A 23,909-nucleotide genomic window follows, 5' to 3' on the forward strand; every position below is an offset into this window, starting at 1 on the left:
TAACTATAACCCGAAGTTTCTCTCGCAGTTCAAGTCTATTTGCGCACACGAATGGACTAATACATGTGTGTGTTTGTGGCGGTCAAAGTTGTTGCTAAATGTCTGTGCGTGTCACAGTTTGTACAGTAAGAGTAGGCGTATTACGTTAAATAATTGATTAGATTAAAATTATAAATCAAGAACAAAATACCAGGAAACCTTACAAGGGTAATGTTCCAGAGCACGCCCAAATAATTGCTTAATATGTTTTGAAATTCAACCTCAAGACATACAAGGCTTTCATAAGAAATAGTGCAATAGAAAGTCTCTTGCAAAGATTTCTTGCATGTAACACATGATTATATAATGTTTTCTGAGTTTTACAGTATTGTGGTTTGGAGAAGGAGTGCTGCTGGCTACATTAAAATGATTTACACTAGCTGCATAGATCCATCCTATATCAGGCAACATTTGACTCAAGAGGAAAGCTACCCTTGTTCTCTTTCTACCATGCCAGTGGCTCTTCCTCTGTGATGACATACTATAAAGGGTATGATGAAATCTCTGCATCAGCTTGATATAGTTTGTGGTTTTTCTCTGCCAGAAGGTGTTATGGGATTATTTGTTTTTAGTTTGTGTTACTAAGCAAATGTCAGTCAATTTACAGTGTTGAAGCAAATGCAAAGGATTTTTTGCTTGCCACCCGATCGCCTAAAGTTTGCAAAAAGTTGAAAAGTCAATTTAGATCAAAACTTGGTAATATAATGAATTAGTTTTATGGATAAATAGGCCTAATGCTCTGACAGAGTATTCAGGAATTGAGCAGATTTGTCTTGGTTTCTGGGGCTCGGAAGAAGTGAGCAGGATTTATGAGCCACATTCGGGTCAGTGCGGGCTGTTTTAGTGAAAAGCATTTACGTGGCATTTGAATAATTCTCACTGCCTGCACCCTGAGCCAGTGAAGCAGTAAGCTCTGACAGGAATTAAAACACTGTCGATGAAAATAGATGATTTGATATCTGTCTATATTTGCATTTATTGTAGCTATTCTAATCGACACAAGTGAGAAGACAATACTTTCTTTAATACTCGCTTCCCTTCGCCGTAATTTTTCAAGAAGCAGTTTAAAAATACTCATCGGTGACATAATAATTACATTCTTCTTTCATCCCGCACATGAATGGATCCGTCATTTTTGTGAATATTGTCGTATTGTTGTAAATGGACTTTGTTTCAGGAAGTTGCTCAAAATAGACCTGTCGTGTGAGGGAGGAAGTGAGAGAGCGCAGCTGTTGCGACTGTCAGCTCTGTCAACCTCGAGCTTTGGTGACCAGCAGTTTCTAAAAGATCTTGCATGTGTTGTGTTTAGATATACTGCATAAAAGTACAATTGCGGATTTGAAAGTGCTAAATGAAAATAAGCTAGTGGTATTTAAGGAAGCAGGCCAAGTGAAAACGTGTGCTTCACTTCTCTTGCATGTTTAACTGCGGAGAGGTGGAAGATGGTTTGATACCGTTTTGACCCATGTGCGATAACACATTTCATCCTATAGTAAAGACAACTTGTGTCGTTTGGTAGGGTTATGTTGAGTTTTGTCACTATGTGATGTTAGAAATTTATATTGTGATTTATCCCGGGTTTGATTCTCCTCTGTGGTTGGTTTGGTTACAGATACAATAAGCATAACAAATGCTTTGTAAAAATATTGTTCCTCTTTAGCTTGTGCCCCCGGGCAGACAGGAGCATGCAAAGCATACTGTGAGGGACCAGCGTTGCTGAGGCTAAGAGTGAAGGGTTGCTTAAAATAGCTCGTGGGACGCTGGCCAGTGGGCTCTGACTTCTATAGATGGTGAAGCACATAGGCAGCCAGAATGAAAAAAGGACAGCTTGAAATACTAGAGAGCTCTCACTTACTTGTTCAAGGTCAACCAGCTCTAACGTCAGCTGTTTGTGTTTGCGTGTTCGGTTATGTGCAGTGCACGCAGCTTGTTTGTTTGCCAGTAATCCAAAGTGGCTGGTGGATACCTCAAATCTATCAGCCACTCAAATCAATAAGTTTGACAGATACAACAGCCGCCTCTGCAATTTACAAGCATTTGGCCAGAGGTCGCTTGTAATTTGTCACCCTGGTTTGCACAGTCAGCTTAGTTGTAGCTATCAGAGTTCAATTTTACAGAAGTGAAAATGTTTCTACAGTTTTTAGTTACATTTTCAGACTTGAAAACAAAACTAATTGATTTAGGCTAGCTTTTGGTTCACAGTTTGTTGTTTATTTGCCACACATACAGCTAGAAACCGCTGATATTTTACCCTTTGTTTAAAGTAAGTTACACAAGTCATTTTTTAATCACCCGAGCGACATCTCATAAAGGGAATAAACTAATTGTCTCCTTCAGCAGATACAACGAGCAGCTGCTCTGCTTTCAACAAATGCTAGAAGGCTAGATCTTATCACTCCTTCTTTAGTGTCTCGTCACTGGCTATCAGCAAGTTTTCAACTGATTTGAAGGTTTAATGGATTACCTTTAAAGCACTTCATCGCTTGGCTCCTACTTTTATTGCTGAATGACTGTTCCTTCATGATCCTCCGTCAGGGCCCTGCTGGCTGTTCCTGAGTCCTGGCTCAAGACCAAATGTGACCCTCAGCTTTGGAACTACTTGCCTGTTAATATTTTTACCAGTATTAATAATAATGATCTGTTAAAACATCAATTAATGTCAGTGATTATTTAATTGAACTGTCAATAGCAGATAGAAAGTGGAAGAAAAAGAATCTACCAGGAAGTAGTCCTCAAAAACACATGAAAACAAGCAGAGTTTTTGAGATCTTTCCTCCAACTTCTAATTAAATAAATAAATATAAATGCCTGGCAGTCCAAAGTAATTCATGCAAATTCAAATGAGCTAGATTTGAGACGTAGTAGTAAAAAAGGACTATACACCAATGTAGCTCAAGCATAATCAAAGGTTTATTCTATATTTTTAACATTGGTCAGGTACCTCTATGCTAACCATAAGCTATAGTTCCCTCTCCTCTTCACACATGAAATATTTGACTAAGACTACTGGATTAAGTTTTCCCACAAAAAGTAGGTCTGGCATTTTTACAGAAGGGGAAAGAAATCCCCCACACTGTCAGAAAAAAATGTTTTTTTGTGTGTGGGCCAAGCGGCAACCTCCGGTGTTGAAAAATGAAGCCAATGCGGAAGTGCAAAAAACTGCAGTTCCTCGAGTGGCCACTTGAGGCTGGCTCCAGAAAACAAGAAATAACATTACAGCAGGTGGGAAAATGCCTATTTTTACAGCTGAAATAAACATGTTTACAGCCTGGTACAAAAAACAGGTTTGTTATAAATAGCTAATTTTATTGTTGAAGATAACTGTACGGGGGGTGAATTTTTGACATACCTGTTTTAATGATATTAAGCCTGAATCATAGGGGGCCGGATCACTTGATTGACAGGAAGAGCCTGCTGGCTGTCTGCTAGACGTCAACACAGACACAGACACTGAGCTTAACTCCACCTGTTTGTGTTGTTGGAGCCTTTTGTGGATTTTTTCATTCAAAGTTTGGACAAATAATCTCTCTGTGGGATTTATGGAACTTCACGGCTGTGCAAGAAGTCTGAGCTCCAGCTTCTCGGTGAGTTGAATGTTAGTGTTATTGTATTGATATATTTTTAGCACTAAGTAGCAGGTATACTGTGCTCACTTAAGCTGCTTGTTAGCCTGTTCAGTGTTTATCAAACATTTATTTAATCGTCGGCCAGTAAATAGGAGTCAGGAGTTGTTGGCTTTTCCCCCGAGAGATTACAGCGGACTGCAGTGATGAGAAGATCGGTTATTTCCCGTTTCCTGTTATGTGTCGGCTCGCTGCTCTCTCACCGGGTGAGCGAGCCCGCTACTTCTTTAGTCTGATAACTAAACACCTGCAGTCAGTCACCGTCACAAACAGAATCTCCTCCTGGGAAAGTCAAACCAGCTCATTCATGATTTATACCGTCTATGGCTAATAACCGCTAGCTGCGCTGAGGAGCATATAGCCTAGCTTCATAGCCGTAGCTGGCTGATTCATGCAGCCCGCCCACAGAGCTCAGCCATAGGCTTTAGCTCAGTCGCTCTCCGCCTCTTTGCCCGTCTCTGGATTAGCCGGCGACCCCCAGTGGAGGCGCAATTTGGGCTTCAAAACACTTCTTCAGAAACCAATGGGTGACGCCACTGAGACTACGTCCATTATTTATACGGTATATGGTGTGGGCACAGAAGTGTCCCCCTTTTTAAGAACGGTGTGCCTCTTTTGGTTGGTTTGTAATGAGTGTTTCCAGGTATTTATATGGCAAAGTAGCCTACAGTCTGTAGTTAACAAGCACTTACATAATGCATCATGGTTAGATTTCTGTTTTCTGCCCCACCTTGTATTTTTTCAAATGATGCAATCATTTGGTTTTCAAATATCTCAAACTTGTGCTCACACGTCAAAGACTGCTGCTGATCACCTGAAACCAAGCCTTGTACCAAATGGTGTCACGTGCCCATCACCAGGGCCTCCTGACACACACTGCTTCATTTTCAGCGACAAAGGGAATGCTTAATAACAGAGCATTTTGGCTTCCCCCTACTGTGTTGCAAATGTGTTGTTGCATTACATGAAATGTGTGCAAACTTAACTCAGTGAGCACATGACTGCAGCTTTTTGCCAGTGTGTTATATGTTACACATATTTCTTAATTAAACCAACAGCATTTATAGAAATACCAAAGCTCAGTAACACAGTGTGCTGTGATATTATAGCTTATGCCTTTCTGCCATGCCTGTCTGAGTTGGTAGTAAAACAAACAGTTCAAACATAATAACAGAGGAAATGAAAATGGCAGAAAGTTCCTGAAATTCAGAGAATGGTTTTGTATTCCAGAAAGTCTCCTGGTCCTTCTTGTTGTTTTTTCATACATTTTTGGCTTCACCTTGAAAAAGGCATCCTTCATGATAAAGGCCTTGAAGTCGGAAAAGTACCAGCACTGTTAAGTTGTTGTCAAGGCTGTAAACTGCTGATAGCGCGCTCTGTTTGCTGTGAATTCTGGTAAATGTTGGCCTTAAAAGAGGTGTCAGTTGATAAGTAAGCTGTGGGTTTCCTGTCAGATGTAAGAACTGTATGAAACTTTCTATGTCACTAGTAGTTTTAGTTTTCTCATAAAAGTCATGCACATTAAATGCAAGTGGAAAAGTTAAGCTAGGTATGCTACTTTTGAACAATGAATTCCATATAGGTGCGCAAGAAAACAAATGTTTATATCCGTTTGTTTCTTTCTCTAAAATCCTCCCTCATGTTTTAATAACCCTCAGGCAAACGTTGTTCTTTTCTTATGCAAACCCCTAATGTAGCGTTTGCAGAAGATTTCAAAATACCCCGATTCAAACGGCAAGACTGTGAAGAGGAAGTCAGGTCCACCTGATCTGGAAAAATACTCTCTTCAACAGTGGATCAATGTCAGCACATTGAATACTTAGCATCTGTAAAACGTGTGTAAAGGCTTGTATGGTTAATCTAAGGTCTGGGCAGATCAGGGTGCAAGTATGACCTCCGCCTTTGCTACACAGCCTCTGTGTTTCACTGAATAATGCAGAGAGCTCTGAGAGTGTGTGGAATTACAGTTCCTGGAAGAGACGTGCGGTAAAACTCCATTCTTCGATCATGTAGTCACCGTGTTGTCAGTTTGCCTCTGTGGCTGAGCTCATGCCAACTGCAGTGTAGTCCAAATGGTTTTATTTATCAGAACAAGCTTACTGAAAGGCCTGTGTAAGCATGCAGTGACAATGATGCCCTCCCTATGTGGAGCCACCCTTATTTGCTGTTCTCTGCGTGAGCTGGTTGGATGCCACCTTACACTCGGTCCCTCCCTGTGCGGACAGAGCAGGGAGGATCAGAGGACTATTTCTGGTGTGTGAGATAATGGCCATGAATAAGACATAGAGAGGGATAATTTTTCTGCTCTGCCATGAGCTCTTTGCAAAGAGTCATGTACGCACAGTTTTTTTTTATGTGCAGGTGAGATAAAAATAACTCGCAGCTTAAAAAAAACAACAAAAAAGCAGTTATCAGATCTGAACCTCAAAGTAACAGCCACGTTTTGGGATCAGAGATGAAGTTAATAACACTTTAGTATCTGTGCAGGGCAGAGTACAGTATGGGAATTTGTCCGGGTCATAGACTGTGTAAAAAACATAACTGCTCCCTAAAAGTGAAGCCAAACCCTCTCTATCGCCCCCTGCTGACTGGCTGCAGTATAGGTCATAAAGCCCGCCTCCTCCATGTTAACAGATGAAACACGAGTCAAACCATAAAATCAAAATACATGGCAAATAAATGTTTCTCAAACATGGTTTCTGTCATTATAGTTAGTTCTTATCATGCTGATTTATGTCAAAGTGTTCATTTTTCTGACAAGTTTATTTTTAATTAGTTACTTGATGCTGTAAAATGGATGATTGACAGCTCTGTTGACAAATCCGGCTCCTGCAGCCGATCTGTTCCTGATTAGCAGAGTGGAGGAGGAACGACGAGAGGAGACGTAGCTAAAACAATCACTACAGTCATTGAAGTTTACATATCTGTGAACGTCTGCTTCAGACCAACACAAGAAGCTGTTCTGATGTTACATATGCCGATGTGCGGGATCCTTGCTGTTTTTTTCCGTAAGTTAAGTGTGTGTTTTGGTTAACGGAAGTGGCTACAGCGGCTCCACCCGCCGATCTCTACTGTGCAGCTCTGGCTCCAAATGACATCACCATCGCAAGATGGAAGCGTCCGGCATGGGGGCTATTTTGGCATCAATTTCGTACAAAGAGAGCAGATGGATACAATAATTGGTCTGGGGTATATGTAGCCTAGCTTGACACAAACACTTGAATCCAAGGGAAGAGTTTGCCACTGTCAAAAAGTACAAAAATAAACATTACATTAACTCTTAAATAGTTGTATGTTTTATTTATGTAGGTTAGCAAACCAGGCGCCAGTGCAGCCGTCAGACAAATGAGAGTTAGGACAGTATGTAAAGCTGGCAGCCTTACTTTAGGGACAGGGCTATATTGGTGCTGCATTCTTTTAGCTTTGGTTTTAGCTTTAATTAAGTTCTTGTGAAACCCCTTTATGTTGTTCTAAAGCAACTGGAGACACTATGTATCTTAGCAGAATGTTATGAACTAAAATGAGTAAATGTTTACTTGAATTTTTATATAGTGAAACATAAAAATGCAGCCTAAAGAAACATGTTTATCCCTGCCCTGATATAGGACATCAGGACAGAATAGCCTGCTTTTTTTAAATACAATGTTTGTGGACTTCTTCCTATCCTTCGGGTCAACAATTTAGTGCACACGTACGCCGTTTGTTTTGGAATCAGTCCATGCATCATGTTTTTGTTGCTTCCACCAACATAACACTGCCTTGTGTTAGGCCTCTTTGTGGATTAGACACAGACAAGCTGAGAGGGAGGAAGAGAAGAGGTGGATGGAGGACGGGAAGCAGCTGTTTGAGGTGAAGGAGCACACTGTTGAACTTGTTGACCAGGGAGAGACTTGTTTTCATTGGTTAGACTATCCACAGAGGAGCAGTAAAATATAGTCGATGCCTCGGGCTGGGAGGAGAAGAAATGGCAACCAATTCTAGACATTGCTCCTGCCTGTTTGGGTTTTATTTTGCGATTGTTGCTGAATATCATACCTGCAGTGTGGGCGGGTTATACTTGGCACAGTGGTGCGCCTGTGCTGGGCCTGCTGTTACTGCTGTGCTCAGCATTGTGCATATGGGTTTGTTAGTGATGGTTTCCATTAAAGACGAGCTGGCAGCCAATGCAGAGTTTGTTATTCACAGTCAGGCTTTGTTCTGTAGTGACCTTACCAAAACCAAATGTCATATGTTGCATCATCCTTAAATCCATTGAATAAATCACTAAAAGAAAAAGTTATTCTGAAACTTTCCACACAAGATTCTTTTATGTTTTTCAACCTTAATGTACATCTCAAAACTTGTGTCATTCAGAGATAGAAAGGTTGAATGTTGCGAAAAGACAGCGCTGCTAGCAGACGCAGAAACTCTTTGATGATGCGTCTTCTGTCTCTGGAGGTGTTTTCACCAACAACGCACAAGGCTGTATGGAAACCTTTGAACACAGTGATGTAGTAGGCAAGTCATTTCTCACTCATAGTCATTCATTTGCGACCTTTGAACGGCACATTATCAGTCAACAGACCTGGAATGCACCAGTTTGTCTTGTGACTCAGAAAGAACATGTTCAGCTTTCATAGAAGGATATGTTTTCAGCACATTAGAGCATTAGTAGCAGATTGACTGCATTTCATAGATGGTGAAAAATGTTGCCAATTCCTTGTTGAAAAATCATAAGACTGAGAGAATGCGCCGGAATAATGAATTGTATGTTCGACTTACCCCTAGGGCTGCACGATTATGGCCAAAATGATAATCACCATTATTTGGATTATTATTGAGATATTAATTATCGATAATTATTTATTAATTTTCACATTTAAATAAATGGAGCGACGCTTTTAGTTTCATTTTGTGCTGCATTCTGGCTACAAGTTTTGCATCAAGCTAAGACTTCATATACTTCATAGGTCTTCATACACTCATCATACTGCACTATGCGGTGTTTTTTTCAGGTGGTTGAACATGTTAGTTGTGTTGCTTTGTGGCGCAGACACAGGTTTCATGCACTCTTTGCACATAACTTTTTCTTGCTCACGTCACTTGCCCTGAACCCGAAATACCCCCAAACAACCGATGACGAGCCGTTTTGGGCGGACTGGTGTTTCAGAGTGACTTGCTCTCTTCCTGTTTTAGCGCAACAACAAGCAGCCTACATGACCCGTTTGCACAAACACACTTCAAAGACATAACATAAGAATATTTGAGCTTGTAATGAAGAACAACAAAGAGGACAGCATTGGGCTGAAAGCCGCCAGTTAGCATGGTCACTTGTGGATCCGAAACACCGGTCTCTGTCGTTTACTCTTCCACTCTAGCTGCCGCGGCATGGTAGGGAGCGCTTGAATTGATATGCAGTTGCCTCCGGACGGAGCATGCATTTTAAACATCAGTATCGCCGTCAATCAAATATTTAATCATCAGGAACCCTAAATCATGATAGGGATTAATGTCCTATTACTTGTGCAGCCCTACTTACCACTACTTCAGCTACTGAGGCCATAAAACCTTAGTTTTTGTGCCACTATGGGGCATCAGGTCTTTGGATATGGTAATTGCAGTTTTGTCTGTGTGTCAAACTTGACCGCCATTATTTTAATCCACAGTTTTTCTGATAGGTGTTATGTACAAGTACTGGCCATGTGCTCCGTGCTGTCACAGTTTGAGTTATGCTTGTTCAGGTACATCCATTCATTCATTCTCTGTTCCCACTTACTCCAGTTACACGGGGCTAGAGTGTGTGCGTGCACTTGGCAAAGGCAGGATACTCGTCCATCACCCTGCTCATCTTTTTGTCGTACCTGTCCCTTTCCTCAGAAGCTCCTGCACGTGGCAGTGGGCAGTCACGAGGCTTCTGCCCCTCTAGCATTCAGTGGCCCCTCAACTTGTATGCAACATCCTCAGGATGGAAAATAGATTTGGTTTCACGGGAGGGCGGCGAGGCTTGAGTTGCATTGATTAGGACAGAGCCATGCAGCCATGGCAACATGCACTCACCTCCCCCCTCCCCTGACAAAACCAAAGGAGAGAGACCTGTTTTTTTTTTATTTGGCTTTCTTTATTTAATGCACCGTTTTTACGCATTCTACTGCTTATCTGTCCCTGCATTTAGCACAGAAAGGTAGGAGTAAAAGCTTATAAAAAGCACTTTAAAAATTATGGGTGGAATCTGACAAATTAATATTCAAATGAGGAAGAAATAAAGGTGACTCCTGACTCCTTCCCTTTGTTCTCCTGATGTCGGCCTTGATTATTTCCTGAAATAGAACTGTTTTAAGTTTTGTGACTACTTGCCCTCGTTGTTTCGGTTGTGGTTGTAGCTCTTTCAAGTTGTTAAATTTGAAAACAGCAAAGGGGACTTAAAATGTTTCTAATGCTCGGGCAGACACATTGTGTATCACCTGTATGAAAATAACCCTAACCCCTCATTTTGACCTTAAAGAACAGCGACAGGGTTGTTAAAAAAGCAGATTGAGGCCTCTGTAGAAGCTTTCATGCTGTGAATTGAGTCCGTATGCTGTCAGACTTTTTAGTGTAATAGGAGCTTAGCATCTCTTGACTGACTGCATTGGCTGTTGCAAGTGTAGGGCTGTGAGTTTTCGGTTACAGGGTTGTCCCTAACAACAAGACCAACTTGGTGATGACGCCACAGTGCTCCTCATGTTGTACTGATCAGCCTTACTGTGTGTTCCCATGTAAGCCTTACGTCCTGATGAATGCATGGGTGTGTTGATATGTACCTTCCCTCCCCTACTCCTCCAGGGAAAACCTGTTCCTTATAAATAGGACATGCCTGTGAGGCTGAGATGGTTAGCATAACTGCCTGCTTGGTTTTCTGCTGCTGTGTTGCCTACTGCACCAGCTGTTGTGGGCATTTGTTTTGACCATGTGATCATTTTGTCTAAAACTTATTTTAGCAGATATGAGGTTTGCTGTTGCTAGCCATATGTCCCACAGCATTCAGTCCCATATGGCTCCAAAGACGTCATAGTGATGTTGTCTGCAGGATCCCTTTAAATGTGTTCAGTGTGAAACCGCAGGATTGCCCAATAGTTGGAATGTCCAGCTCTCTGAAAGAGCAATCGTGGGATGTCCCTTGAGCTAATTCTCTTGAAATCTAATATTTGTCGCTCTTTATAGTCTTTCATTCATGTTGGTAAATAGTTTGTTGCGGTTATGTCTTTATGTCGAGCGAACATATCTGTCACTCAACCACAAATTTCTCTAGTTTCTCTCTAACGTCATTTTAGGGCCGAGTTATTCTGAGCCATTCTGTGATCTACACGGGCTGTATGGACATAATAACTGTTAAAAGAATGGCGACAAGATCATTTCAATACATTTATATTGATAAAATGATTAAAACAAAAAAATAATGTATTTTCCCTGAGCAATGCATCAAATAAGGGTTGTAAGGAAAATGTAACTGTCAAACTATATCCCTTATTATTTTAGCCACTTCCCAGCATTATTAGTTTTCTTCATTGTCTGATCGTCATGTTTATTGGATGCCTGTTGTCAAGAATCTGGTGATGTGATCAAGTGCTATATTGCAATACATTTTAATTTGAGGAAAGCTGTTGTAACATCAAGAACCTCCCTTCCCTCCACATGCATACAATCTGAATAAAAAAAGTTTATTCTTTTATACAATGAAAAGCAGAAGGATTTGCATTTACTTTTCCAGCTTCCTTTAGCATCCAACTTTGCCTAGTCTTTGCGAATCAATTTACATGTGTCTGTATCAGTAAAAAAAAATATGCATGTAAACTAGGGGTGGGAATCGCAGGGTAACTCACAAAATGCGATGCATGACCCACAATAACGATGGTATCACGATACAGCGTTTCTGCGATAATTGATATATTGCAAGACAGTCATTAACAGTGTTTTCAGTCTGTACATTCAATAAACAGAACAAACAGCCGTAAAAACAAATGGAAACAAATTGGATTCTAACTTCTTTTCACTGCTGTCTGACGTGATCTGGCTGTCTTCTTCTTCTTTTTTATCCTGCTGTCATTTCTTCTTCGGCCAATTAATGTCCGTTCACGTTACCCTCATTCATGTAAAAGCGCCACTGAGAGGAGTCATGAAGTAGTGAGTCGGTGAGTCAAAATTGTAGGGAAATCTGTTTAGAGTGCCATAATTGTAAATTAAAATATCGATATTTGGCACCACCCTATTGATGATTGTATTGCACAAGTCAGGACAACAGTATATTAGTGTATTGATATTTTGTCTCACTTCTAATGTAAACTTAAAGTAAATGAGCCAAAGTTTGGTTGAGAATTGACACAATATTAGAAAACCACATCACAAAACTCAAGCATATTAATATATTCCTTATATTCTTCTCACACCCCTAACCCGAGCCGTTTTGATGAGGAGGCAGCAACTGCTCAGAAACCCTTTTATCAGAGCAAAGCGCTCAGGCTACACCGCGCTGTCAGCGCAGTGTCACAGTTTAAAGGCTTTGTGGTGTCCTAAACACTGAGTTCTTGACAGTTGTCAGCACGTCTTACCTATATTGGTGCTGACAGGCCTGCGTCACCGCTAGCCGTCCCTGCGACACACAGTATTACGATGCTATTATGGAGTTGGTTGAGGTAACTCTGGGCCAGCACGTAGGCGAAGACGTAGTGACTGTGCTTCTTATTTCCCATCAGCCTAGAGCAGAAACAACAGGCTGTCCGAGGTCTGATCCCGGCCTGGCTGACCTGCTAACCCACTGACTCAGCCTGCTGACGCTTGGCGACAACGCTGGCTTACAAGTCACTTGGCACCGTTACACACATGTACCACATTTTCTCATCTGACTGTCCATCAACAGAAATCCATGACATTGTTAATTATGGATATAGATTTGCTCAAGACATGAGCACAAGCCGAAAAAAGGCTGCATCAGTCGGTTGACTATATGGCCTCTTTCTAAACAATGATCTGCTTTTTTTCAGTGTTTATTGGATGCTTTATGAACTTAAAGTTTGTTATAGAGATCTGCTTTAATATACTTCAAAAGGGCCTAAAACATTTTAATTGCACACATCTTCAACTGTAGAATTCTTTCTTGTTTATCACTCTGTAATGTTTTCATATAACATGTTATTATTGTGTAACTTTTGACCAACAGTTGCGTGTCTTGTCTCTTCCACAGGGCTCCAGAGATTATTTTGGGATTGCCGTTTTGTGAAGCCATAGACATGTGGTCCCTGGGCTGTGTGATAGCTGAACTTTTCCTGGGCTGGCCCCTCTACCCCGGGGCCCTGGAGTACGACCAGGTAAACAACCATCTTCTCGCCGCTCTCCCTTTAAGACGTTTTTGGCATATTTTGTTGTGGAAGTTTCCACTTTTCCCTCCCTCCATGTGTGCCTCCGCCTGTCCTCTTCTTTTGGCTCTATAAGCAACTTATCCCAGCATTTTCCTCTTTTAGTTTCAACTTGTATGACTCAGTCTCTCCTTACCATCTCCACATGGAAACTGTTGTCATCTGCTGCTTTAGTTTTCAGTGGGCCTTCCCTCTCTACCCTCTCTACAGACTTTTCTCCCATACATCAGCCTCATACCCGCACAACGCACACTCATCGTTGCACACAGGCTATGTGGCTGTCTGGGTAGCATTACACCCTCTGTTTCCAACCAACCAGTAATTTCCCTGGTCTCCTCTCTCTCCCTCTTTCCTTTTTTTTCCTTTTCTATTTTCCTTCATCCTCCTTACTTTCCAATCGAGGCAGCCCACAGAGGAGTGGGTTCCACGTGTTTTGTTTTTGAGTGTGCATTCAATCCAGCTTTCTATTACAGGCTTGCCTTCAGGGCACTGACTCAGACGAGGCTCCCACTGTTGGAAGTTTTGCAGAATATGTGATCCACGGCCACTTTAGTCTGAATCTCCCAAAAAGAAGGATTGCGAAGATTCAGTTCAGGAGAGAAGCTGACAAAGCCTTTAAAAGGCAGGAAGGGACACTCAGCGGCAGAGTTCAGGACAGATGGCTCCAAGCTAGGACAAGAATGCAACATTGTCACAGTGTGTACCATTGTAAAAAATGTTATTTTAATCCGAGTTAGATCCGGGCCTAATACCGTCTTCCGGGCTGCAGGAATTGTCTGCACGAGATAGAGGGAGAGATACTTATGAAGTTTAGGGACAGTCAAACTTCTGTGCATAATTACACAGGGAAGAAAGACAGTGATGGATTGTTTGAATGAGGAAAAAGGCGGGGGGCTCAAGGGACTCACAGTAACAAATTAGTGCAGTATTTACTGCTTCCTTGGTGACGTACCCACCCTGAGGATAATATCAGCTGCCGCGTGTGACAGCAGAATGGCATCTTCTTGTGATTGATGCTTTTGTCTATTTGGAGCTGTTGGATGCCTGCCCCTCCCAGCGGAGCCCTGACAGTGTCTTCCCAGGACCAGACTGATCCGGGCTTATCTTGAGCCGCTTTCCCCCAGCCCCGGAGCCCTGTCTACTCAAAGCCTGCCAACAGTCAGATCATGCTCTGTCCCATGCAGCACCCTACATTACAGCGCTCAGCCCCTCCGCACATTGCACTCATACCAAAGTATTTTTATAGCCTGGCTTCATTTTTCACTCTCCCCCAGAACCGAGACAGCAGATATAACTCAACACCTCCGAAAGAGATTTGACTTGAGCGCTGCACCACCAGTCTACATATGATGAATCTGTTTTTGCAGGAACCAGTCAGCATGTCGCGGAGCTGATTTAGAGATATGGGGGGGAGCCTTCTCAATTTAGTAAGGGACTGCTCGGAGCTGATGGGGGTGACGAGGGTGGGTGGCATAAAGTCGGCACAGATGGGGAGCGTGAGAGACAATGAAATAAAGCGTAAGATAACAGGTGAGAAGAGACCTGTGGAGTGTATTCAACAGATAGAGATAAAACCCCACTATATGTAAATGGGGGTTAAACACTGGCAAGAGTTCAGCGCTTTAGATTGCTGCTTGCTGGATCTTGCACCTCTCGTGTTACTGTCTATTATTGTCTGCTGATTAAAATACCTGCAGTGAATTTTAAGCTCAGGATGTTCTCCGGGATGGCTGAATACCATCCTGGCCCGTTTACGCAGAATGGATGTGTTGTAAGAGGGAAGCACATGCCTGTTCTAGCCCGTGAGCCTATGTTTTTTGGTGCCTTGACACCCACCCCTCATAAAAAAACACTGTCTCTCTTTGCCAAGCCTGCCCACTGGCATGCAGGGCTCTCAGTTTGGTCATGGAAGTGCCCAATAAAAGAGAACACTGGTGAATACAGGAGCAGAGGACTAATAAAACGCTTTTTTATCTGTGTTTCTGGTGCTCTTTGGAGGCTTTAATCTCATAAAGAAGCAAAAACTATACATAGATAATTAATCAGATATTATGATTAAAAAATCATAGAAATAAGAGCACAAACTGTACTTGTCTGATAGGGTTACAAGAATCTTAATTTCTACAATTCTGAATCGCATAGCAAAACCCGCTGCATGTGTTGTTTGCCGTGCACGCTTTCCGGCTTCCGTTGTACGCAGTTCCAGCGAGGAGTGTGTTGGTCCAGGCTGGTCAGTAGTTCTGCTAACATTAGCTAGCTCTTGGCGTCGGTAATGTACGGGGGAAGCCTTGACCCACTCCTATAGAATAGCTCTTACCTGCGATGCGTGGACCTCTCGAGCCACCCAGTCATTCGTGAAATTCACCGCTCACTACATCACACATGCCTGGCAGCTCGAGTCTATACAAACGAGAGTGATGCACGAAAAGCCTCACAGCTGTTTCTGATAAATACAGAAGATGCTGGTCTTATTTAAGTTAAAATTATTATTTCGCATAACTTGAACTTGTTTTTCTTAAAATGTTACACTTGAAGTCAAGTACTAAACAATGTTTTACTTTAGCAAGTTAAGCGAAAATACATTGTCTTTTGTCTTAGGTTTGCCTCTGTTTATTTATTTTTTGTATCAAAAGCTGCATAATGTTGAACACATTTTACTGTGCTTTAATGTCATATAATAATTTGCCACTGCGGTTTTCTTAGCACAAAGCAGACTGGAGTAAATCCTTAAATAAACACCCCTTTGTAACAAATAGGGCATTGATTGTGAATCGAGAATCGATTTTGGATCGAATTGTGAGATATTCTAAGATTTACACCCCTATTGTCTGCCATATTTTCTGTCCCAATCAGCCAGAGCTCTATTATTGATTCAATGTAAAATCACCTTAGGTTTAATGTCAGGGTACAAGATTAAAAATATGCTACTCTAACTTCAGTAGATTTAAATAAATATCCTGGTTTTGTGGCCTCCAAACCATCAGCTATTTAATATCACTTCCTGTTTTAGTTTGCATCTCCCATCGCTCATTAGCCTCTACAAGTGAACCAAAATGAGTTAAAAGGTTGAGGACGTGAATAAACTTAAATGGGCATCCCCCTGGGCTATCACTAATACACCAGAACTTGAAATAGAAAGCTTGTAAATTTTATTGCTTAAAATAAACAGCCAACTGACTGTATGTCAGTAAACAGCCAGGCAGCTGACTGCTGGTGTGAGGTGTTATCCAGGGGCCACAGGGTGTTCTCGCTGTAGCTGACCGAGCTTCTGCTGCCCCCTTCTTCCCCCCTTTCTTCTTCTTATCTTTCTGCAGGGGGTCTTTTTCCACGCCACCAAGCACATTGTATTTATAACTCTGGCTCCTCCCCCTCCTCCCCTGCTCCCCTTTTGGTGTCCCCGTGCCTTACCTCATCCCCCGGTCACAACACCTTTTTTTACCTCACGAGTGAAACAGGAGGCTGCTCACGTTTTTGACTTGACAAACTTCACCATTCAATCGTGTATCATTATGAAAGGCTATAAACAGCCCCGGTGTGACTTTTCTCCAAACTTTAGTTTAATCTTCTTTATGCCCTCTTTACACTCGCTGTGTCTTGCTTTCTCTGGAGCCATTGAAGTAGTGCAACCATGAGGGAGCAAAGTTATGTCTTATGTCTTCCATTTACTTTTCTTTGGCGGTTGACCTAGCTGGAAACATGGGGGATCTGTAAGAATAAGAGGATGTAGTCAGGGTCAGTGGAAGCAGAAAGGATTTTGGTTACAAATGCAAGGCCAAAGAGTGAAGTTTCCTGTTTGCAAGTTGGAACAAACTGTTCCCAAATGTCAACAAAGTGGAAGAGACTCTTTGTACAGCAGGTTGGGTCGGGAGGGTGTGGGTATATCACTCAGCAGAGATGTACTTTTATGCATTGCAGTGAGGCATACCATTCAAATGCATCTTTTATAGCGTGTATTGTTATCTGGACGGCCATAAAGTGAGCGGTGCCTGACTGTGCTTCCTGTCTGCTCTGCAGCAGGCCCAGGCTCGCTTGATAGTTGTTTTGTGAGCGCGGTAGCTTTGCACCAGTGATCTCACTGGTTTGTGAGATCTCTGCAGAGACACGCCTTCCAGGAAAAATAAGGGTTTTCCCGTCACAAGAATTTTTCCCACCCACACACACTGACTGTGTTGTTTTTTTTGTGACTGTTGCTGTTTACATGATGTTGCTGAACGACTGCTCGGGATACTTTGCGGACATGAAAGTAGGGGAATTCAGTCAGTGGACTCACAGGGCAAAGTTTGGTGGAATGGGCAGTTTCAGTAATCTGTGACTGAAATGAAAGAAAGGGGGGGACATTTTATTTGATCTAAACCTGCTTGTTCTTGAAAATGACCTAAGGAACAGTAGAAGTGAGTTTGCTTTGATATGAGCAAGGGGATCTCCACCATGTCAACTAAATCACTTAGCAGATGATGTTACAGTCATCATACATGCTCTCAGAATCCCTGTAAATACTTAGCTTTATCATAACCTCATTTGCAGCCAATTAACAGAGCAGGAGGTCCCACCCACCCACACGGACACATTGCAGTATTTACACTTAACCAAACGACGGATAGGAACTACTTCTCAAGCTTCATGTTGGCCAGAAAGAGCAACAAGTAGATCAACACATGAGGAGCTTCCAATAAAAACAAGTTCAGTTATAATCGCTATTAAGATGTGAGCTCAGCCGCCTCGTGCAACTTACTCGTAAAAAATCACTCATTCACGTTTAGCAGCCTGTTGTTTTTTTTGTGTGTTCAAGTTGTGTTTGTGCCAAGTGTTGTCTAAAATGAAAAAAATACCATCTGACAAGTGAGCTGGCATGTGAATAGTGAAAATAGTCAACAGCTGAGAGCCAGCAATTCTCACCACTCGCATTGATATCTGAAGTTTTAAACTGCTGCTGCTAGATTTACCTTTATGCGCCGCAGGTTGGACCAATACTGCTAATTCAGAAGTGCAGTCGTATCCTCAGTGCTGGTAGTTATACAATCAGATGATCTCCGCCAGGTCTGCTTTTGGATTCCTACCATCAACAATATTGTGTGTACTTTTTCCGCCCTTTCACTTATTTTTCTCTCAGGAATTTGGCATTTGAAGCCTCTCCCTTTCCCTTGTATGGGAATGCTTTATTTCTCTCTTGGATATTCTTTTCCCTTGAGAGGATAGTCTTTAAAGCTATTCTGGTTAAACTACGCATCAAGTATAGGGGTGAGGACTGCCTTACACAAAGCGAATGTGAGAGATGGACCTTAGTATTTGCATGCTAATCTATTATCTGCTACATTTGAATGTGTGCAGTGGCTGGCTCACGATCCTCACCGTTCTCCTGACGTGCGAGTCTCTTGCCTCTAAGCAGCGCTGAATCTCTAATGGTTGTTGTCCTTTACACTGAGGTGTGATTGACGTCAGCCATGCCTCTCACTGGTCTCCTCTCATAAACCTGTGTGTGACACTCTTGCCCCACGGCCATCTGACTGACAAGCATCATTACCCGGCAAAGCGTTTGGCATTGAGACCACAGGAACCTTGTTATCAGAGTTTACATGAAAAGACCCTGGCGGCTTTCAGAGATCATAAACACAAGCTGCACTCAGTACAGGCTCTTATTTGGGTGTAGCCATTTCTCAGGAATGTGCCATCTTCAAGGTCTCTGCAGCTGTCCCCACGACGTACAGCTCCGCACACATCATGATAGTGTGATTTAAGAGCACTCTGAATGACCTTGTAAATCGGCAGTACCTAAAAGAGGTTGCTAGTATAAGGTGTGTTGGTTTTGAGAGAGAGTGAATCAGCCCTCATTGTTAAAGTTGATTTTAACGTCTCTTTTCTTTCCTCCTTTCCTTCTTATCTCCGACAGATTCGCTACATTTCTCAGACACAGGGTTTGCCAGGAGAACATTTGCTGAACACGGGGACAAAGACGGCACGGTTCTTTTGCAGAGAGTCCGACTCTCCTTACGCAGCATGGAGACTAAAGGTGAGTTTTAAACACCGGAAAGATATGGCATATAAGTTTATTACCTTTTGTTCAAAACAAGTAACCTCTGCTCCTGTTGTGCGTCACTAAAAGCTAATAGTGAAAGTCATTGGTCGGCTGTAACTCGATGGGCAAATATTTTCTTCCTCCCTCTGGGCAAACAAAGACTGCACTTCCTGATAAAGTAGAAATGATGGCTTTCAGGGGAAAAAAAACAAACATAAACAGACGGACTAAGTATTAAATTCTTATCAAGGATCAAGTCAAAGAAATATAATACTCAAGAGTCTGCCAGCCGCATTGCTTCACGTACGGTGTAGCAGCTTAGATCCTTTCTTCTTTCTTATGAGCCTGTCTGAATCTTAAGTGCTGTTTTCAGGTTTTACACAGCATATCAGAACCTGTTCACAGAAACACCAATCACAATATAACTAATCATCTTCTTTTTCTGTAGTCAACAGATGAGCATGAGACGGAGACGGGGATGAAATCAAAGGAAGCCAGAAAGTACATCTTCAGCTGTTTGGATGACATAGCGCACGTACGTTCAGCTGCTTGGACCACAATGTACTCGGCAGGACTTTAGAGGAAGTTACATGTTGAATGTTTAGAGGCCACTAGGTCTAAACCAGAGGAAGTACAGCTACAGCTGTGTGAGCAGAACAGAGCGCATCTTATTGCTGGGAAAGAAAAGGTCACCTCTAAGCTTAACTTCCCTGCAGTTACATGTTAAAACCAAAAAATGTAGGTTCAGCTTTCACTCATAATTTTCTGTAGAAACAGACCACAGGTGGAAATTCCCAAACCAGCAACGCTAGCTCATCTCAGTGCTTTTAAACGTCAGAGGAGGTTCTTGTGAAATTATGTTCATGATTAATTTTTTGTCATTCTTGGGCTTGACGTTGCAAAAGAAGTTGAGTCATCACACAGATTTAATTTCCCATGTTACTCTGGTGTGTCTGGATAGGAAGTTATTTTGACCTGTAGTTTTAACTGTAAAATGTTTGTACTCCAGGTGAATTTGGTGATGAATCTGGAAGGTAGTGACTTGCTAGTGGAGAAGGCAGACCGCCGAGAGTTTGTGGGCCTGCTGAAGAAGATGCTGTTGATTGATACAGAAGAGAGGATCGCCCCCGCTGAAGCTCTCAGCCACCCGTTTGTGACGATGCAACACCTGCTCGACTTTCCCCATAGCAACCAGTGAGTCCTTTTGGCCTCCGATTTTCAGACATGTTGTCATTTTGACCTTCCAACATAACTTGAACCCTCCGTGTCGCTCTGACTCTCTCTGTAGTGTGAAGTCATGTTTCCACATCATGGATGTTTGCTGGACTCGTCCCAATGCGTATGAGGCGGCCAACAGAAACAAAGGTCCTTTCGTCAGACCTGTGACCACAACCGCTGCTGCCTCTGTCAACCACCCGTTCAGCAAGATGACCGGTGTCCACCCTCAAGTAAGTTCTTTAAGAGGTTTCCATTTATATATTTAACCAAATTTACGAACAAATCTGGCAAAGAAAATGTGAATTAATACATTTTTCAATCTACTACCGGCTATTCAAATATTAGAAGTTAAAGTAGTAATCTCGAGGGATCTCAGTTTCATTCTCTTTGGCGGCACCTGTGACGACAAGCTGTAATTGCGGGAGCACACTTCCCAGATATCCAGACAGTGTTGCATGTGTGACGTCCACGGTTGGCTCCGGTTGTAACTCTTGATTTTCCTCGCTGACGGTCGCTTTCCTTTTTAGACTGTTTGCCTTCATCTGAGCGTCAAATTTGTTTCTTTTCTTTGGATTTTCACTTATTTTTAGTAGTAGTCATTGATCTTTTCTTTGTTTGTTCAGCCATAGTAGATTACTGTTTACTCACAACACTTGCAGAGACCGGAAAAGCAGCCGCTTAGCTCCACCTACCCTCTCTGGCAGACCAACCACTGCTGGGTGACGGAAAACGCGTCACTAACTAGATGCCGCTTATGATTTCTTCCGTGAAAGTGGCCACAGACACCCAGTCTGTAATACTGCAAATACAAAGGCTTTCATCAGTGGGCCATAGGCTCAATCACCATTGTGTTAGCTCATTCGGCGACAGATAGCGACTTAACAGACATTTATTTGAATGAAAATCTTTGAGATTATTACTTTAACTCTCCAGCCAGATGTCATAAAAACGTTGGAGGAGAGAAGGACACAGTGAGATGACGATCTTTAAGAGCAACAGACAAACCTCTAACTCTAACAATGTGTGAATTATTATGACATTTGATTTTTGACATCTGTATAAACTGAACGAACGTTGCAGTCCTCACAGATCTGATTTATTCCTCTGCACTATTTTAAATATCCTCAGTAGATCTCAAGCACCTTTAGGTCACATACTTTATGCATATCACGATTTATTGAAGTCCATTTCCTTTACACTTGGTCACATTTTGCTTTAAGCTTTACGGCCCCTTTCCTTCTCTGCAGAGTTCAGACTTTAGTGTGTTATTTCTAGATTTATGTTCCTGTTCGATGTTTCTATCCAGCTTTTTTAACCACAAAATGAACACTTTAAAACAAAGGAACCCACCAAGTGATTCGTCTCTATATAGTATTTGCATTAAGTATTTTTCCTGTTTCCTGAATTGAGCATTGAAGAAAAATCCATGTGATGGCTTAATCACAGATGACGAGGGGCTGCTGCTGTGTTGTTCTGTAAATCTGCTCCTGCAAAGACTCATCATGTAGACAATTTCCCCACATTTATTGCTTCCGTGTTTCTGTCTTATTGCGTCTTGGCCCTGCTGTCATGGCAACAAAATCACGTCATGTGTCTGAGGTCATGGCAACAGTGCAAATCAGTGTTGTTGCTGAGGAAAAAAAGGGAGCTGACCCTTTTCTTTTCTTTTTAATCGGATCTTTATAATGCAAAACACCCCAAAGTCTATTCAGGAGCCACAATGCTGAGGATGAAGAGATGATCTAATGAGAGGCATTACCTATAGCACAACACAACAGGGACTACATTCGCTTACAGATATATACGGATAATATAAGAGGTCTCTCTTCTCCTACTCAGAATATAAACCTGATTAAAAAATACCTGGTCACTTGACTTGTATAAGAAACCAACTGCTCAGATATATTTTCTGTTTCCATGGAGCAGGTTAGTAAATGGTAAATGTTTCCTATCCTTGAGACTTTTACAGAAGAATGTGGTGGCTTTTTTAGCATTACCCTCTGAAAGGCTGCTTTGTGTTTACTATCATGTGTGTGGGGGCTGGGCAACATGCAGGAGCTGCAGCAGAACAATATAAGCCTAGTTCTCCTTATTCAATTAATGTGATTATAGCCAGGCACGAGAGCAGCGTGAGTGTTTAGAAGCAGAGGCACACGCTCGACTGTTCTTTGTTTATCTCGAGCGTCTCGCGACGACTCAGTCAATGTTTTTGACAACTTTTCCAGCTTTAAAAAATAGTGTTTATTAATCTGTTAGTTATCTGCCTCAGATTTGCCAAACATTTAATGAGCATGTTCATATAAAAGGGGACCAATCATGTGCAATATCACCATATATGAAGCAGCATTTTAACCAGGTGAAAGTATTGATTAGAGCAGATTCAGATTAGAGCAGTTTCATTTATTTTATTTGCCTTTGTAAGCACCCTGAAGATTCCTTTGAGCGGAGCAGCCATCTAGGTTATAATGATGATCTCTCACAGGTGAACAGCCTGAGTAATGCCTACATTTTAATGACTGACCTACTAATCTGTCAGTAGCAGACAGGCTCCTGAGCTGTCAGCCTGAAAAACAGGCCGCTCTTGACACAGATGTCGCCATCTACTGGCTGTGTGACGCTACTGTTGATCATTTTAATGCCACAGAAAAGTCCAGTCATTTCCTTTTCTCCCTTTTGTTTTTTTCCAGGGGTTAGCTCCATCAGCCCCCTCAGTGATGCATCCTGGGATACCGCTGCAAACAGGAAGTGGTCAGTTTGGATGCAATGATTCATTTCAGCAGGCGCTCATTCTATGTCCCCCAACCCTTCAAGGTAGGACGTTTAAATCCAAACTTTATATTTTTCTTTTTCTTTCTGGTGATTGGACTTAAAAAGGCTAATATATTTTTCTTCTCTTTTGTCTCCGCAGGAATCCCCGCTAACACAGCTAAACCAGCCGGCTACTCTGTTCGAATGGAGGCTTCTGTTCCGCTGGTCACTCAAGCGCCCCCCATCCAGCCCATACAAATCAGACCTGGAGTCATCACACAGGTAAGGAGCTAGCAGAGATAGAAGTGATAATAGTGGTTAAAGAACATAAGCTGAGATGGAGAGACAGCTAGGTTTCATAAGTAGGTATAGATCAGGTAAATGTGAGTGCTAAGAAAGTGGATATTTGATGTGCAAGCTCATGAAAGCATTACCGACAGGTCAGTTATTAGATGTCATTAATTTGCTGCTCTGCACTTCCACAGGCCTGGTCGAACCGTGCACAGCAGATCTTGGTGCCCACTTGGCAGCAGGTGACATCGGTGCCCCCACCACCTACCACTTTGGCATCTGACACTGTGGCGGGCTCACAGAGATTGGGTGACTGGGGGTAAGCAAATTGTTTGTCTGTTTCAGAGTCAGCCAATTCAGTGTGTGCTAATGTATTGCATGTGAGTCAGATGTAGAGCCTTCATGTAAAACTGCAGTGTGAATGTTCAGGGGGTTACAATGTGGTATCATTCTGCTTTGTTGGTGTGTATTATATTAGGCAGTAATTATCAGTGCTCTATTACCTTTGGTTGCTATGTACACCCTTGAGAATGGCTGAGCTGCTCCGAAAAGGCCCGTTGCTCCCCTGAATGTTAATGATCGATGAGTCATGCATGTCCTTTGCGACCG

General features: G+C 42.2%; 1 protein-coding gene across 1 annotated transcript in view; it reads left to right on the forward strand.

Annotated features, from left to right (window-relative positions):
• The window catches only part of hipk3b (homeodomain interacting protein kinase 3b), a 43,177-nt gene that overhangs the window by 11,285 nt on the left and 7,983 nt on the right, over positions 1-23,909 (forward strand). Inside the window, exons 3-10 of the mRNA XM_069658000.1 lie at positions 12,859-12,982; positions 18,918-19,037; positions 19,492-19,578; positions 20,053-20,237; positions 20,332-20,491; positions 22,949-23,072; positions 23,170-23,291; positions 23,495-23,619. Of these exons, the coding sequence (XP_069514101.1) occupies positions 12,859-12,982; positions 18,918-19,037; positions 19,492-19,578; positions 20,053-20,237; positions 20,332-20,491; positions 22,949-23,072; positions 23,170-23,291; positions 23,495-23,619 (1,047 nt within the window). The remainder of the gene's footprint in view (positions 1-12,858; positions 12,983-18,917; positions 19,038-19,491; positions 19,579-20,052; positions 20,238-20,331; positions 20,492-22,948; positions 23,073-23,169; positions 23,292-23,494; positions 23,620-23,909) is intronic.

The sequence above is a fragment of the Semicossyphus pulcher genome, unplaced genomic scaffold, assembly GCF_022749685.1.
Source record: "Semicossyphus pulcher isolate SPU_LCO1_2020_fin unplaced genomic scaffold, fSemPul1.0.p SCAF_1, whole genome shotgun sequence".
NCBI lineage: Eukaryota > Metazoa > Chordata > Actinopteri > Labriformes > Labridae > Semicossyphus > Semicossyphus pulcher.